The sequence below is a fragment of the Hemicordylus capensis genome, chromosome 6 (genome assembly GCF_027244095.1).
Source record: "Hemicordylus capensis ecotype Gifberg chromosome 6, rHemCap1.1.pri, whole genome shotgun sequence".
In the NCBI taxonomy this organism is placed as follows: domain Eukaryota; kingdom Metazoa; phylum Chordata; class Lepidosauria; order Squamata; family Cordylidae; genus Hemicordylus; species Hemicordylus capensis.
Genome location: NC_069662.1, coordinates 83,672,542 through 83,689,204, shown reverse-complemented (window position 1 = coordinate 83,689,204; position 16,663 = coordinate 83,672,542). Strand labels below are relative to the sequence as shown.

The 16,663-nt window shown below is 41.7% G+C and overlaps 1 protein-coding gene across 7 annotated transcripts in view; it reads right to left on the bottom strand.

Annotated features, from left to right (window-relative positions):
• Positions 1-16,663, bottom strand: part of TPK1 (thiamin pyrophosphokinase 1) — a 425,007-nt gene that overhangs the window by 362,337 nt on the left and 46,007 nt on the right. For all 7 annotated transcript variants that reach the window (XM_053260531.1, XM_053260529.1, XM_053260530.1 and 4 more), the window contains exon 3: positions 11,541-11,615. In XM_053260531.1, the coding sequence (XP_053116506.1) occupies positions 11,541-11,615 (75 nt within the window). The remainder of the gene's footprint in view (positions 1-11,540; positions 11,616-16,663) is intronic.

Genomic DNA, 16,663 nt, shown 5'->3' with positions numbered 1-16,663 from the left:
AAGACATAGAGCACCAAACCGATTTAAGCAGAGTCCAGAATTTTCTCATTAGAGAAGGTCTTACATATTTACCATCCCTGGCGTCATATCTTACTCAATTGGAAGGGCCAAAACATAGGAAGGCATTGACCTTGGCACGTTGTCATGCCCTCCCCTCAGCTGTGCTTGAAGGCCATTTCAGAAAGATCCCACACGCAGAACCAGAATGCCCTTGAGGGTCCAGGCAGACTGAAACAACTGAGCATGCCCTGCTACTCTGTTTGTATTACAGAAACATTCACTCTTCCTTTATCCAGCCATTGCTATACAAGAACCCAGTAAGTTCAAGCCGTATCTATGTCTCTATGCTGCTTTCTGACTCTAATCCCACTATTACATACATACAGCATTGCCAGGTTCTGTGCAGCAGTGTCCAAAATTGGTTGGACGCTGGTAAGTGGTGGATCCGAGAAGCCCTAGCCTGACCTTCTGCTGGCTCCTGCATACTACAATGCGTTCATCCAACACAGCGCACCATCAAAAAGACTTATGCTTTGCACTTTATATATATACTTATATAGTCTTGTTGTATTTATCATTACGCTTTTATGCTATTATGCCTATTTGTGCCCTTTATCCCTTTTTATGGCTTTTATACCTTTATGTCATGTATGACTTTTAATGCTATTTTATGCCTTTTTTTGCATTTAAATGTTTAGTAATGTTTCCTTAGTTATAGTTTGTTATACACTATACTTTGCACTGTGTAATCACCCCCTGTATTTTATGCTGGTCTACGACCGTAATAAAAATGATTGATTGACAGTAGTGTATGTACTTCAGTAGCAGCCAGTGAAGGTGCCGCCGGGGGTGGTCGCGGTCACGAGAGACACTTTTAAGTGTAAATTAATAGTTGCTTACCTCTACTACCGCCACACTTGAACACTGCTCCAGCACCCCCAGCGGTGTGGGAATCACCTCCGCCACTCCCTTGCCTGTGCGGAGCCAATCTCCCACCACGGCCAAACTATCTGTGGCAGGGGTTCGATCCATCCCCCGCCACAGGGGGTGCTGGGCAGTGCATTGCAGCTTGGAGCAGTGTTCATGTGCGGCACTAGTGGAGGTAAGGTTAAGTGTGCCATCGAGTCAGTTTCTACTCCTGGCGAACATAGAGCCATGTGCTTTTCTTTGGTAGAATACAGGAGGGGTTTACCATTGCCATCTCCCACGCAGTTTGAAATGATGTCTTTCAGCATCTTCCTATATCGCTGCTGCCCGATATAAGAGTTTCCCATTGTCTGGGAAACATACCAGTGGGGATCCAAACCAGCAATTATCAAGTCATTTCCCTGCAATGACTGGTGGCTATGCAACTATTAATTAACACTTAAAGGTGACTCTCACCGCCCCCCTGGCGGTGCCCAGACCAGCTGCTACTGATGTACTTGAGAAGGTACACTACTCATGAGCATTCATATCCCTATCCTGATATTTAATGTTTGTTGTCCAAGACCTTGGGTAGATTGTGTCTGCATCTCAAAAGCAAAACATCAACATAATGAATCAGTCATTTCTGTGCTTTGGAATGCACTCCCTGTGGAAATAAGAGCCTCCCCATCTCTGGCAATGTTTTAAAAGTCACTGAAGAGATATTTGTTCACCCAGGCTTTTGATTAGATTTATAGTTTGTAATACTTTTAAATGTTGGGTTTTAAATTATTTTAATGTTTAAATGATTTTAATTATAAACGACCCAGAAAGGCAAGTTTGGGGCATTATAGAAATATGTTAAATTAATAATAAATAAATGCATTTCAATACAGTTGCTAATTCTTCAATGTAAGGTAATATTTTCCATTAAAACAACCCAGTTATTTCCCCAGGTGCAGTTAACTACCACTCAATCCCAGAAGGGAGAGCTGTGCAGGTGTGGCTTAGCATATCCAATTGTCACAGCACAGCTCCCTAAAGCTCTGCTTCCCAGAATAGGAGGCTATAGTAATGCCCTGTGCAAATTCTCAAGTAGCAGCATGCCCACCACATGGCATTTTTTACAGAGAAAGAATATGTAAGCTACACAGCACCACCCTGTGACAAGTTCTCTCCCTTTATGCTAATGAGCTTTGGGAGGGGAGCAGGAAGGCCTGATGAGGTTATGTCCTTCCACATGGCTAGGATTGTCAACCCAAGTCCTAGAGGTTTTAGACTGTCTAGGACAGTGTTTCTCAAACTTTTTGGAGTCAAGGACCGCTAAATTCTTCATGCAGAGTTTCAAGGACCGCTACATTCTTCATGCGCAGTTTCCCGGACCAGCAGTTAGTAAAGGGGTTTCAAGTCTGTCTATCTATCTATCAGACTTCTATACTGCCCAAAACTTGCATCTCTGGGCAGTTTAGAATGAAAATAATATAAGCATTAAAATAATTAAATTTGGAATCTTTTGCAAACATGGAATATTAGGGGTTCTTAACCTTGGGTCCCTCAGTTAAACTCCCATAACCCCCAACAACAATGGCATTTGGCCATTATGGCTGGGGATTATGGGAGTAGAAGTCCACCAACGTCTGGGTACCCAAGGTTGAGAACCCCTGAATCTAAAAGCCTGGGTGAACAAATTTGTCTCCAGTATGTCTGGAGTGGAGGTGCTTGTGATTACTCAATGGAGAGGGGATGTTGGGCCATTAGAAAAATTCAAAAGCTACATGGGGCCAATGAAAACAACATACAAGCAAGCCCCACTGATGCAAGAGGGAAACAGCGTTCCCTCTCAAGGCGCCTCGACCACAACAGGCAGCTGGGTTTCAATCAACCAACCTTTGGCTGCAAACAATGAGCATGCAAGAACCAGCAGCCCTTCAAGTGGCGCCCACTGCCATACTTTTTCCTCCATGCCCCCGCACCGCATACAGTTTGAAGCTGTAAAGATAGGGAATAAGATAGCTGTAGGAAGATCTCAGCAGCACGTGGAGGCAAGGCACAAGAAGGGTCCCATGCCTCCGTGATACTCTTCCTCTTCTGTGCCATGTGCAAAATTGAGGAAGTGAGTGCCTTGATTTCAGTTGGGGGGGGGTTGACTCCCAGTCAGGGACCGGCACTCAACCCTTCGGGGACCGGCAGCGGTCCAGGGACCGGTGGTTGAGAAACACTGGTCTAGGAGACCGTTATTATCTTATTAGGCCCTCCTGCAAAGGGACTAAGGAAAAATTCTCATTAGCATAAAGCAAGGCAGAGAATCCTTGCTTTTAAATTTTTTATTGATTTTTACAATATCTTAACAATCTCGTTACATCCAATTAAACAAGTGTTGACTTCCCGCTCACCAATTCGCGCGAATCACTAACTATACAATTCAACCATTGCTATAGTAATTCAAAACATATATCCTATACCTTATAAACTCGATTTTACTCTACTCAACCTGCTAATATTACTAAATTTCAAACCCTGTTGAAAAATCAATATTAGAAAAATAGTTCTTTAGGTATAATAAGAATGGTTTCCAATCTTCTTTAAAACATTCCAAGTTTTGATCTCTTATCAGTACTGTAAGTTTTGCCATCTCAGCATATTCCAAATTTTTTATCAACCAATCTTCTTTTGAGGGCAATTCATTATCCTTCCATTTCTGCACATATACTATTCTGGCCGCCGTAGTTGCATACATAAAAATGTTAAATTTCTTGTGGAAAACTCTCCTTGTGTTATTCCCAGCAGAAAGGATTCTGCTCTCTTAAGAAATGTCATTTAAATTTTTTTCTTTAACTCATTATATATCATGTCCCAGAAGTCCTTTGCCTTCCTACATGACCACCACATATGGAAAAAAGTTCCTTCACAGTGTCCACATTTCAAACATTTGTTTGAAACATTTTTATACATTAGTGCTAATTTTTTAGGTGTCAAATACCACCTGTACATCATCTTATAATAATTTTCTTTTAAAGTATAAAATGCAATGAACTTTAAATCCATTTTCCATAATTTTTCCCAAGCTGCCATATCTATATTATGACCCACATCTTGAGCCCATTTTATCATAGTCGTTTTAACCACTTCATCTCTTGTCTCCTCCGAAAGCAACAGCCTGTACATCTTAGAAACTAATTTTTCATCATTTTCACACAGCTCCTTCTCAAATCTTGACATTTGATCCTCAAATCCAACTTTAAGATCCTTCTTATAAACTTCATTTAACTGATGATACTGAAACCAACTACTAACCAAATTTTGTACTTCAATTAGGTTTTTTAATTTACAGCCCTTTTCTTGGAAACATAACAAATCCCTATAGGTACCGTGTTTCCCCGAAAATAAGACAGTGTCTTATATTAATTTTAGGCCCAAAAAATGCACTAGGGCTTATTTTCGGGTAGGTCTTATTTTTATTGAAGTTCAAAAAAGTTCTAGTTTGAATAGCTGGCTGCTACCCTTCTACTCAGTGTCCTTTCAGTCCATCAACTGTTACTCAGACATGACACCTCAGTTTGCTGTGTTCTTGACCTTAATCAAAAGTTATTTGTGTTTCCCCAAAAATAAGACAGTGTCTTATATTAATTTTAGGCCCCAAAAATGCACTAGGTCTTATTTTTGGGTAGGTCTTATTTTCGGGGGGAGGGCTTATATTAGCGGTACATCAGAAATTACTGCTAGGTCTTACTTTCGGGGTAGGTCTTACTTTCAGGGAAACACGGTACCCCATTCCGTTTGCATATTTATCTCTTTACGTGCTAAAGCTTCAATCGGGGATAGCCATAATGGAGTTTTAGGTTCCAACCATTTTTTATATTTTACCCACACTCTCATTAAACTTCTTCTTACATAGTGATTAAGGAAATCTTTATGTACTTTACTTTTATCATCCCACAAATATGAATGCCATCTAAACCTTCTATCAAATCCTTCCAGATCAAGTATTCTAGGATTTCTTAATGTTATCCATTCTTTTAACCAGGTCAAACAAACAGCATCAAAATACAACCTTAAGTCTGGCAGGGTAAGACCACCTCTTTCTTTATTATCTGTTAAATTTTTAAAATTAATTCTTGGTCTTTTCCCTTGCCAAACAAATTTGGTTATGTCCTTTTGCCATTGCTTAAAACAAGTATTAATTATAGGAATAGTCTGGAAAAGAAACAGCATTTTAGGTAAAACATTCATTTTCACAACTGAAATTCTTCCCATTAAAGATAAGTTCATTCTAGACCATCTTTGCAAGTCAATTTTTACTGTATTCCATATTTTAACATAATTATTTGAAAACAACAAAGCATTTTTGTTTGTCAACCAGACGCCCAAATATTTAATTTTCTTCTCCACTTTAAGTTCACTTATTTCAAAAAATCTATCCTTAGATTTGATCCATATTTTTTTTTCAACACCTTTGTTTTAGTCTTATTTATATAAAACCCAGCCAGTTGGCCAAATTGTTGTATTTTTTTCCAAGAGTCTTCCGATCTTCTCTAATGGATTTTCTAGAAAAAACACTAAATCATCCGCAAAGGCTCTTAGTTTATACTCCTGTTTCCCAATTTTTGGGCCTTGCATTTGATCATCTTCTCTAATATTCCTACAAAGCACTTCCAGTACTAATAATATACAAAGTAATGGGGAAAGTGGACATCTTTGTCTAGTTCCTTTTTGTATTTTACAATTGTCTGATAGTTCCCCATTTATAATAATTTTAGCATATTGCTCCGAATAGATTGTCTTGATAGCCCTAATGAAATTGTTACCAACTCCCATTACATCTAGTAGCCTCGACATAAACTGCCAGGAGACATTATCAAAAGCAGGGCAGAGAATCCTAGCCATGTGGAAGGACATAACATCATGCCCTCCTGCAAAAAAAATTTTTTTAAAGGAAAGATTCTCATTAGCATAAAGGCGGGCATCCAATCAGAAAGTCCAAACATGGTCATGTGGAGCCTGAGCTAAATTTGATTTATTTATTATTTTATTTATTTTTTTAAAAAATGTATACCACCTCCTCTAAAGACTCTAGGCAGTAAACAGCAATACCAATAGCAATTTTAAAAATAAAATAAGATAAATTAAATTAAAGGGCAAAAGCCTGGAGAAACAGGTAGGTCGTAAGAAGGGCCTTAAAAGCAACTAAGGAGGGGGGTGAATGAATCTGGGAGGAAGAGTGTTCCAAAGAAGAGGGACAGCCACAGAGAGACCCTCCTACGGGCCCAGGCACCACGCACTACACCAAGGCCCAGGACACTAGGGAGGGCCAGCTGAGAAGATCTCACAAGATAGGATACAACCAGCCAAGAGAAGCGATCCCGGAGATATACAGGTGCTAAGCCCATAAGGGTTTTGTAGGTGAGAACCAGCAATTTGAATTGGACCTGGAAGTGAATAGGCAACCAGTGCAGCAACCATAAAAGACTATCAAATCTACGGCCACCCATAAGGAGGCGGACTGCTGCATTCTGGACTAGCTGAACTTTCTGAATCATTTTCAAAGGCAACCCTAGGTAGAGCGTGTTACAGTAATCCAAACGAGAGGTAACAAAAGCATGAGTTCCTGTTGCCGCCTGCTGGTTGAACCAGCCAAAGCTGGGCAAAGGCACCCCTGGCCATAGCCTTCATCTGCTGTTCAAGCAGGAGACGCGAGGCCAGAAGGACCCCCAGATCACAAACCGCCTCTCTCAATGGAAGCACAATCCCGTCAAGAGATAAACTCATAAACGGCAATTGGCCAGATCTCAAATTGAACAAGAGCAACTTGATTGATATATATACAATGCAAATAAAGACTTCCTCTTTCTTTCCCTTTACATAGCAGATTCCCCTTTACATAGAGGCACAAACCGCCAAACTGATTCAAGGTGAACCAGGCTCAATTCAGTTTGATTGTGGACCAGGCCCCTCCTCAAAGTCCAGTCCAATTCACAATCAAACCAATCAAACCGGCTCGGTTTACGTCAGACCAGTTCGCATCAATCCGTTCATGCACACCACTACACCCTGGTGTCACATATCCTGGCTTGGCAACTCAAAGTGGTCACAAAAATGGCACCTACAACCAGAAATGTGTGTGTGTGTGGAGGGGGGGGGGGATCAGTAATTGATACCAACCAGCAGAAGCATGGATTGAAGAAACATTTAACATTTTTAAAAAATAGGATTACAAAAACTCTCCCCTGCTAAAAAAATTGCTAAGTTCCCAATCATTTGTCACTTATCTCAGCACCTTTGCATGTATTGGCCTGAGCACCAGAAGTCAGGAGCAGGTATACTTCTAAGCAGTTAAACAGAGCTGTACCTGAATGGCTTTCTTCACTCCTACTATTACTAAGACAAATATTTATGTACCACTTTCCAACAAAGGTTCTCAAAGCTGTTTGCATAGAAAAATATATAATAAATAATATTATTGGTAATATTAAAATATATCATTTTAATATTATGAATAATATATTATTATTATAAATAATATATTATTATTATTATTTCTTGTTTACACAGTCAGACTATGATGATGATGATGATGATGATGATGATGATGGCTAGACGTATAGTCTTTTTAAAAAAATGCAAGCATACAATTCAGAGCAGGGACTAAGAATCTCTCCCAAGGAGGCTAGCTGTTGCAGCTCACCAGCCACAGTGTTGCCTATTGTTACAGAGGAAGCATAAATAGAAGAAGTAGGGGGTTATAGTATGGGAGGGTCAATCTCACGGTGGCCAGCTGTTTGAGGGCAAATGTTATTCTGAGCAGTTCTAAAGAGTGATACACAGTCACTCCAATTCCATGGGGGTTGCCAAACTGAACTAGGGAAACTGGCCTCCATCCTGACCCTGACAGGACTCAAGACCCTGGTGGAGATAATGAAAGTCAATGGTTTCAGCCTCCCTGGCAGAGAAGCCATAGACACCCCGCTAGGAAAAATGATTGGAGTAATGCTACTCTATGGGAGTCTGTTGCCTAGGCTTCTGGAATGAGGATCAGAAGGCATGGCAACCATGCTTCACCACCTTCCCTAAGCCACAAAACCTCTTCTCCATGTTGCCACACCACCAGTCTTACAAAGGCCTCTAGTACCACTCTAGCTGGTACCAAAACTGTGGTACCAACACCATTGTTCCCCAAGACTTCTTGTGCCAAACACATGCTCATGAGTGTGGCAGTTCCTCAGCTGCTGATGCCTTGCAACTGCTTCTGCAAACAGAGATGTTTGTGTTGCCACAAGGCTGCACTGCCCAGATGACTTGTTCTCAGATAAGGGCTCTACCAGCAATTCAAATGGGACTCTAGAAACAGGTTGTTGACCTCCCACCTAGTCTACTTACCAAGGTTGTAGAGGTTGCCTTTGTAGAAAATGCTGTCAGCTGAGTTACATCTTTAGACACTAAATGTAATCCAAGCAGTGCAAAGGATTACATCTATCCATCATTTTACATAGATGTATGGTTCCAATAATAATAAAAAACCTTGTCCAGATCCCTTTTGTTTGCTTGTTTTATTCTGGCTTCCTGCCTCATCTCAAGTTTCCTGGACCCACGGCCTGTCCTCTGCTCTACTCTTGGTTCCTGTTCTTCACTCAGCCTGAAGCCATGGTTGCTGTCTTGCCTCCTTTCAAGCCTTTTTGCATCTGGCTTTGATTTCAATGGGACTTTCTTCTAAGTACATGTGCTCAAATCAGCATGCCACGGTTAAGTAATAATCATCTTAGCAGCTCTATATTTTGCTGTAGTAATGTAGTAATGCTGACATTTTATATGAAGGTGCATTTCGCTTCCCTGTTTATTTTAATTGCTTGAGTAAATCGCATACTGCAGGTCAAGTGTTTAAGATAAGCACCTGGCTCTGTACCTTGTAATAGAGGTTGGTATTATTAGCTACATATTGCAGATAGGGAGGTGGGGGACTGAAGCTGACAGATGGTGGCTTCTCTAAGGCCACCTACTGAGTACATGGCTAAAGTGAGATTTGAGCTGGGGACTTTCTGTCTCTCAGCTCACACCCTTACAGCTGGATGCCATGCATGTTTATTCTGCAGTAAATCCCACTCCTTTCAACAGGGCATATTTCTAAGTAGATTTGCACTGGATTGCAGTCTTCGCCCTTTGAGTGTACACCAGATCTCATAAACAGCTCTGATAAACGTAACTTGCAATAATCCAACTTTTTTTTTTTTTAATCACACTGAAAATCCTGCTTCACCCCACTCTCAATTTTGTCCAGCTATTGGAAACTCAATAAATGACTGTTGGAAATGGGTTTTTGGCTGAGCTCTAAAATATTGTAAGAATCTTTAAGGCAAGAATTCCTACAAAGCATTGATTTTCCCATGGAAAGAGGAAATAGCTTCAAGCCTCTCATGACTTATATATCTCTGAAGACTCTGAGCTCTACATTGCTTATTCAAATTGTACAGATCTCCAGCCGAGGGAGAACAAAAAAACCCAACTCCTAATGTTGATGATAAAAGGTTACAAGCTCTTTTTATTGTAATTAAACCTACATGCTTTGCTGGTGACCTTTCAGAAACACACATTCTCTAGATTATAAATACAACATTGATCCACTATAGTTTATTACAAATCCAACAATCAAAAGATCTTGAGAGTCTTTTCCCCACATAAGTATGTATGCCTTCTCAGTCCATAAAATACCCACTGATGTAAGAAATGCAGGATTTGTATAATTAACTCACTTGCTATATTGGGCAGTAAGGTACATCTCTTCCTGGTCAAGACCCATGTGTCTGGGCATGTGTGTGTTCACATTATTCAATGTGAAGTTCTCTATTTTAAAAAAACCCAGCCCCACAAAATAGGAAGGATTCTCCTCACATATACATTTTCAATGTGCATCTTTTGTGAGGCGTATTCAATCATTTCAGCCTCCAACTGCAGTTTGAAGTGATACAACCCAAACAGAGGTTTACCACCTTAGTGAGGTCGCAGTCTTAAATTGAACTCTGAACATTTGTCATAGATGGTAGATGCTGCTGGACAGAGAGTATGTTAAGTAGGCGTGTGCAATTCGGATTTTCGGTGATTCCGTTCAGGACCCGAACTGAATCACCCCTGTTCTGTTTTGTGCCTGAATATGGGCCACCCGAATCACCCTTGATTCAGTTCGGATTCGGATTTAATCTGAATCCGAATCGATTCAGGGGGGTAAAAAAGGGCCCAGGGGCAAAATTTTGGGGTGGGGTGGTAGTGCCCAATGGGTGGAAGCTACTACCCCAATTTCAGGGGGATTGGGCAAAGGGCTGATTTTGGGGGAATTTCTGAAGTTTTAGTGACTTTGGGGCAGTTCGGGGGCATAGCATGGGATCTGGGCAAAAAGAGTGGGGTGGGGTGGTAGTGCCTAATGGGTGCAGGCTACAACCCCAATTTCAGGAGGATTGGGCAAAGGGCTGATTTTGGGGGAATTTCTGAAGTTTTCATGTCTTTGGGGCAGATTGGGGGCAGAAAGTGGATCTGCCCCAAAAGAGTGGGGTGGGCTGGTAGATAGTGTCTAATGGGTGGAGGCTACCACCCGTCCCCGATTTCAGAGTGATTGGGCAGAAGGCTGGATTTTGGTGAATTTCTGAGGTTTTTCTTCATAAGATGCAGTGTGCTAGATTGATATTCATAGTAAATGAGAGTGTGAAAAAGGGAAAGTGGGGTTATGAGAGTTGTTTAATTGAAAAAAAATCTCATCTGCTATCATTGAATGAGAATTCACACCTCAGAAAATAAGGGAAAACATCTCTTCAGAAAAACTTCTGAGGTGTGAATTCTCATTCAATGATAGCAGATGAGATTTTTTTTCAATTAAACAACTCTCATGACCCCACTTTCCCTTTTTCACACTCTCATTTACTATAAGTATCAATCTAGCACACTGCACCTTATGAAGAAAAACCTCAGAAATTCACCAAAATCCAGCCCTCTGCCCAATCACTCTGAAATTGGGGACGGGTGGTAGCCTCCACCCATTAGACACTATCTACCAGCCCACCCCACTCTTTTGGGGCAGATCCACTTTCTGCCCCCAATCTGCCCCAAAGACACCAAAACTTCAAAAATTCCCAAAAAATCAGCCCTCTGCCCAATCCCCCTGAAATTGGGGTGATAGCCTCCACCCATTAGGCACTACCACCCCACCCCACTATTCTGTCCCAGGCCCCACTTTCTGCCCCAATCTGCCCCAAAGACACGAAAACTTCAGAAATTCCCCAAAAATCAGCCCTTTGCCCCATCCCCCTGAAATTGGGGTGGTAGCCTGCACCCATTAGGCACTACCACCCCACCTCACTCCTTTTGCCCAGAACCCATTCTATGCCCCCGAACTGCCCCGAAGTCACTAAAACTTAAAAAAATCCCCCAAAATCGGTCATGAGCTGAATCACCCCAATTTTTCAGCCCCAAAATTTGGGTGATTCGGCTCGGCCCCGAAAAATATCGGGGGACATCGAGGGTGATTCGGTTCAGCCCCGAATCACCCGAAATTGCTCATTTCAGGCACAGATCGATCTGTGCCTGAAATTTTTTGCACATCCCTAATGTTAAGTGGGCAAACAAGCAAATAGAGAGATATAGAAAGTTATTATTACCTTTGCTCCACAGATGATGAAAATGCCCTTTGTCCAAAGGCTGGTTAAGAATCAGAAGGCAAATCTTCAGGTTTCCTGAAACAGAAATGGGGTTACTAATTAATTTTAATTGCCTAGTATTCTTCTACCACCCTCTTCAAGTTAATATTCAGCAATAAATTCTAGAACAGTCACGATGTCATTGCTGAACACTGGTGTTGGACCAAGGCCCACTTCAATATACAATTAGTAAAAAAACTAAGAAAAACATTTGGAATTCATCTTACTAAATAGCTGCATAATGAACTCCTCTCTACAGAGGGGTAGTTCCCCGTTAACGGATCCTAGCTCCTCCAACTTCATTCAAACAACCAACTCCAGAGGGAATGCATTAAATCTGCCTTTTATTCAGGCTTTGGTTACAGTGTTGCTCTCCAGGCTCCCTGTGAGGTGGATGCTTCCCTCTTGGCCCGGTCAGTTCATGCTGGCACAATCCTAGGTAGTATTTTGGATTCAACCTCTTACCTGAAGGCACAATGCCCAGGGGCACTGATGTAGGTCCCTTTCCAATTCCATCATCCTCTTAGCGTTTGCCCTCGCACCCACACTCACTCTCCCTGCAGGACAAGCCTAACCTCCTTTAGCTTGGCCCTCCCTTTCCCTCTCTGACTCACCATAAGCCTTTCTTAAGGCCAGCTTCCACCAATCACTCATTCTTCCAGATGCTAGGTGGTGACTCACCCTCCAACTTGGCTGTTGTTTGTCTGGTCTTCACTAGGTTATTGATGCCCAGGGAACCCCTCCCCAGATGGAGCTTATCTTCATCAATGTGTCTTCTGCCTTCACAAGCTGACATTCTGTCGAAACTATACCCATGGGGCTTCTTTACATGCTATGTGTGGTAACACCAGTGTACATAACTGGAAGAGCTTCCAAATTATGAGAGCTTCAGATCTCTCTAGCTACTGCACATAGGTACAGCCCTACCCCCATGCAAAACACTCTATATCTTCACTCCCAAGCTGTCCATGGGTACAGCAGGACAAAAGCTGTTCTTGGGGAGAGAGATTGGGTATACTCCATTAAACACTGGCCCTCTAGGTGTTCCCAACTCAGGCTCTGCTTTTTATGTTTTGCAGCTGGAGGACTAACCAACAGCCACTCCCAGGAGCCCATAACAGCAAGTTCCTTTTGGCCATTCAGAGACAGCAGGATGACAGCTTTTGGAACTCCATGTATGTTATATTCTTGTGAGAGAACATGTTTCTGACCTCGACAATGGCTAAGGTATATAGGGAGATTGTTTCACACGTAACTTCTTACTGTTTTATGGGCATCTTTACTTTGTTTTAATCATGTGCTTCTCTTGCAACTTTGCCGACTGAGCAGATCCAGCCATTTGCAATGTGAGGAGAAAAAAATATAAATCTGAAGGGGAGATACATAAAATAAAAAATGTGGGTTTCTCTTTAAAGGGAAACACATGTTTCCCTTGCACATGTGCAATTGCTTCCTTCACGATTTCTATTTTTTCTACTCACTCATTTTAAAAGTATAACATTTCCATCTCCTCTTACAGGTTGGCTTTTAACCATTTTATAACTGCAAATCATCTTGTTAACTGCGTTACATTAAGGGCTTCTCAAGCACTCAACAAGCAGCTAAACAAGGATGTGGGACTGCACTCATGCCTCTGCTCTCTTCCATATTTGGTAACATGTAAAAATAAAACCTGCACATCCTTCCCATAGGAGGTAGGCCATTCTAGAACATTCTCCCAAGTATAGAAATATGTCAAATAAATGAAATGAAATGAAATGAAATAAAGCTGGTAGCCAAGAACCTCCTTATGCCTAACACAGACAACACTTTGCAAAAGAGTAACTTATTGTGGTGGGCATATGACTACCTGGGGAGCAGACTGCAGGTAGCACCCACCTGTATTAGGCCTGCACAATTTGTGACCTGCCAAATTAGCCTGTCAGTCAGGTACTATGGTCTGCCTAGGGAAAAACAGTCCTCATTTTGCTACTTGCCAGGGACTAAAAAACAACAACAGGAAGCTTGTCAAGCTCTGGCAGGCCACAATGTCTGGCTAGTGGACTGCATTTGGCTTTATGGGCCACAAATTGAGCAGGTCTGACAAAAAGAAATTCAGACTCTGGGATAGTAGCCAGCATCTATGTCAGAGGAAAATTAGCTCTACAGCCTATGAAGTAATTGGCTTTTTTAGGTGCAATGCTACACAACGGCTGGGTTCAGACATAGCTCTGCTAACCACGGAAACTCGGAACACGGTTTGAGCTTGCAGCCATATAACAGGTAAACTGTGGTTTAGAGCTGCTCATTTGCTTTCATAACCCATCTGCTCAGGACGCAGCTTCATAAACTCACTCCCAATAGCATCCAAAGGCAAAGCAATAGCCCTAACTGTGGCTAATCAATTATCTCTGAATTCAGAGATACCTCAAAATCTGACTGACTTAGCACAAAGAACAGTTTGTGCTAACTTCAACTATGATTTCAGATCCTGCTTTATTGGACCCAAACCACAACATGTAAGCAGGCTTGGATTCAGACATAGTGCAAAACTATGGTTCAACTGATGGGAGTTGTAGTCCAACAATAGCTGGAGGGCCAAAGTTGTGCAGTCCTCAGCTAACAAACCATGGCTCCATGTAATGTGAGGTCCCAACCAATGTGAAAAACCAATGGCTCACAATTTCTTCAAAAGCTTCTTGGAAACAGTTAGCAGTTATCAAATAATTGCACCCACCCAGCCACCAATTATATTGATCAAAGCTTATTCACAATGGCATAAGCTAGTTTTAAGAATTCAAATAATCACTCCCAAGGATTTTGTTTGCCATAATACATGAGTGGGCAGGCTTCCATTCTTGTATGTTCTACTTGTATATATTATACAAGTATAAGGAAACTTTATTACTTGCGGATAGGGATGTGCACCGAACCAGCTGGCCCGGACCCGAACCTGACTGCACCCCTTCGAACTCCTCCCCCCCCCCGGCCCGGTTCAAATGTGCATGCGCGGTGGCCATATTTTTAAAAAGCGGCTGGACGGGCCACAGCGGTGATAACTGAGGCCGGCGGGGGAGGGGAAACCTTTGCGGACACGCACACCCCTGCAGCCTAGAGGAAGCCCCTGAAGGGTCTAAAGGTTAAAAAAACAACCCCCCCCAAAAAAAATCACAAACCACCTGAACTGTTGGGGGCGGGGGTTGGTCCGAGGTCGGACTGAACAGGGGAAGTTTGGTTCGACGTCGAACAGGTTCAGGGTCAAACCTGTTTTCACATCCCTACCTGTGGATTCGTGTATCTATGGTCAGGAAAAAGACACCCAGCCTCAGCACACGTGGGCGGGGGGGGAGATGGACATGTCGACCATGTGTATCTGTGGGTCAGGAGTAGCCAGAAATTACCACGGAGGTCATTTCTGGCCACCATTTTGTTTCTCGGAGCCTCAACATGGCTTTGTTTTTTAAAAACAAAGAGATTCCTGCCTGTAAGCTTGGAGACGCCACTGCCAGCCTGTGAAGACAACACTGAGCTAGATAGACCAATGGTCTGACTCAGTATATGGCAGCTTCCTATGTTTCTGTGTTCCTATGCATGTGCACGCACACACTATGGGTCCACCAGCTTTACGTTTTCATACCAAGGGTGCATAATCAGGATATCCGAGCATTTAAATCATAGCTACTATGTTTTAAGTGCTCCTAAATATGCACACTAAGAACATAAGAAATGCTTTGAATCAGATCAGACTAAGGTCCACCTAATTCAGCATTGTTTACAGGAATCCCAGTGTATTACAGTGTATTACAGGAATTCCAAGTATTTGGTGGTTCACTGCTAAACTTGTCTAACTCTTGTCCACCCTGTTATAGGACATGCCATGCTTGTTATAGATCCTCCCACATTTTAAGCAAGTCTAACCAATCTGATTGCAATATTTTACTCCTATAACTGGGATCCTAAGTGGGGTGGGTCAGGGGCATCATTGTGGTGGGGGGGGGGGGAAGAATTACTTAGAGCCCTGAATCTCATCAGCCCAGGCCTGGTGTTATGAAATGTTTTCTTAGCCTGTCAGATTTTCTTACCCAATAATGTTTCCTGAGGGACAAGAACAGAATTTTCCATTCCCATTCAGAATTCAGTATTGGGACAAGCTTTTCTGATGGGTAATGTTTTCTGCTGAACTAGATCATAAGTTTTCAGTACCCTATAATTTTCCAGTTCCAAGGTAAATGTTTCTGATGTGTAATTTTTTTATGATGGACTAGACTGAAATTTTCCAGTACCCATTAGAGACTTTTAAAAGCATATGTAATTATTATTGGGGAGATATGATTAAGTTTAATTATCAAAAGGGAGAATGTGGGCCTGGGCCCTGAACATTTTAAGTACCTATCAATGCCCCTGTGCAACATCCTTAAGCAAGTGGTTTGTTGCTCTGGATGTTTCCAGTTTTTTGAAGATTAGCTAAATATATTTGCACTTTTGTATCAAAGCATATTTGCCTATTTTTCTTAAAGCAAAGCAGTGGAACCAATTCTCAACAGGGCTGGTTGGCATTTTTGAGGACTGGATGTTACAAGAGTCCTTTGAGATGAAGACTTTCAACATTGGCCCCTGGCTTGAAAATAATTAAACAGTTCTTTGCATAATGTATTTTTATATACTTATCAATAGGATACATATACTTTCTGGATATTCTGAAAAAAAGACCAATAATTTTTATTGTTTCCTTTTACAAAAACAAACACAACTAACAGCAACCTGAATTCCCTGCAAAGTTGCTCATGCTACTGCACCCTTAGCATCATTTTCACCATCTCCGAGGAGTTGTAACTGATGCAGAAAATATATGGACACTATTGCAAATATCATCCTAATTTGTCCCTATTATACTGAGCAACTCTAGGTGTTTCATAAACATTTACATCATTATAAATGTTTCATATATTATCTCTTGTCATGTACTAGCCTTCAGGCTATATGAATCTTACATAATATACTAAAACTGAAGGGGAATAAACACACGCACACATATATAACTTTGAGATCTTTGAAATGTAAAGGTAAAGTTGTGCCGTCAAGTCAGTGTTGACTCCTGGCGACCA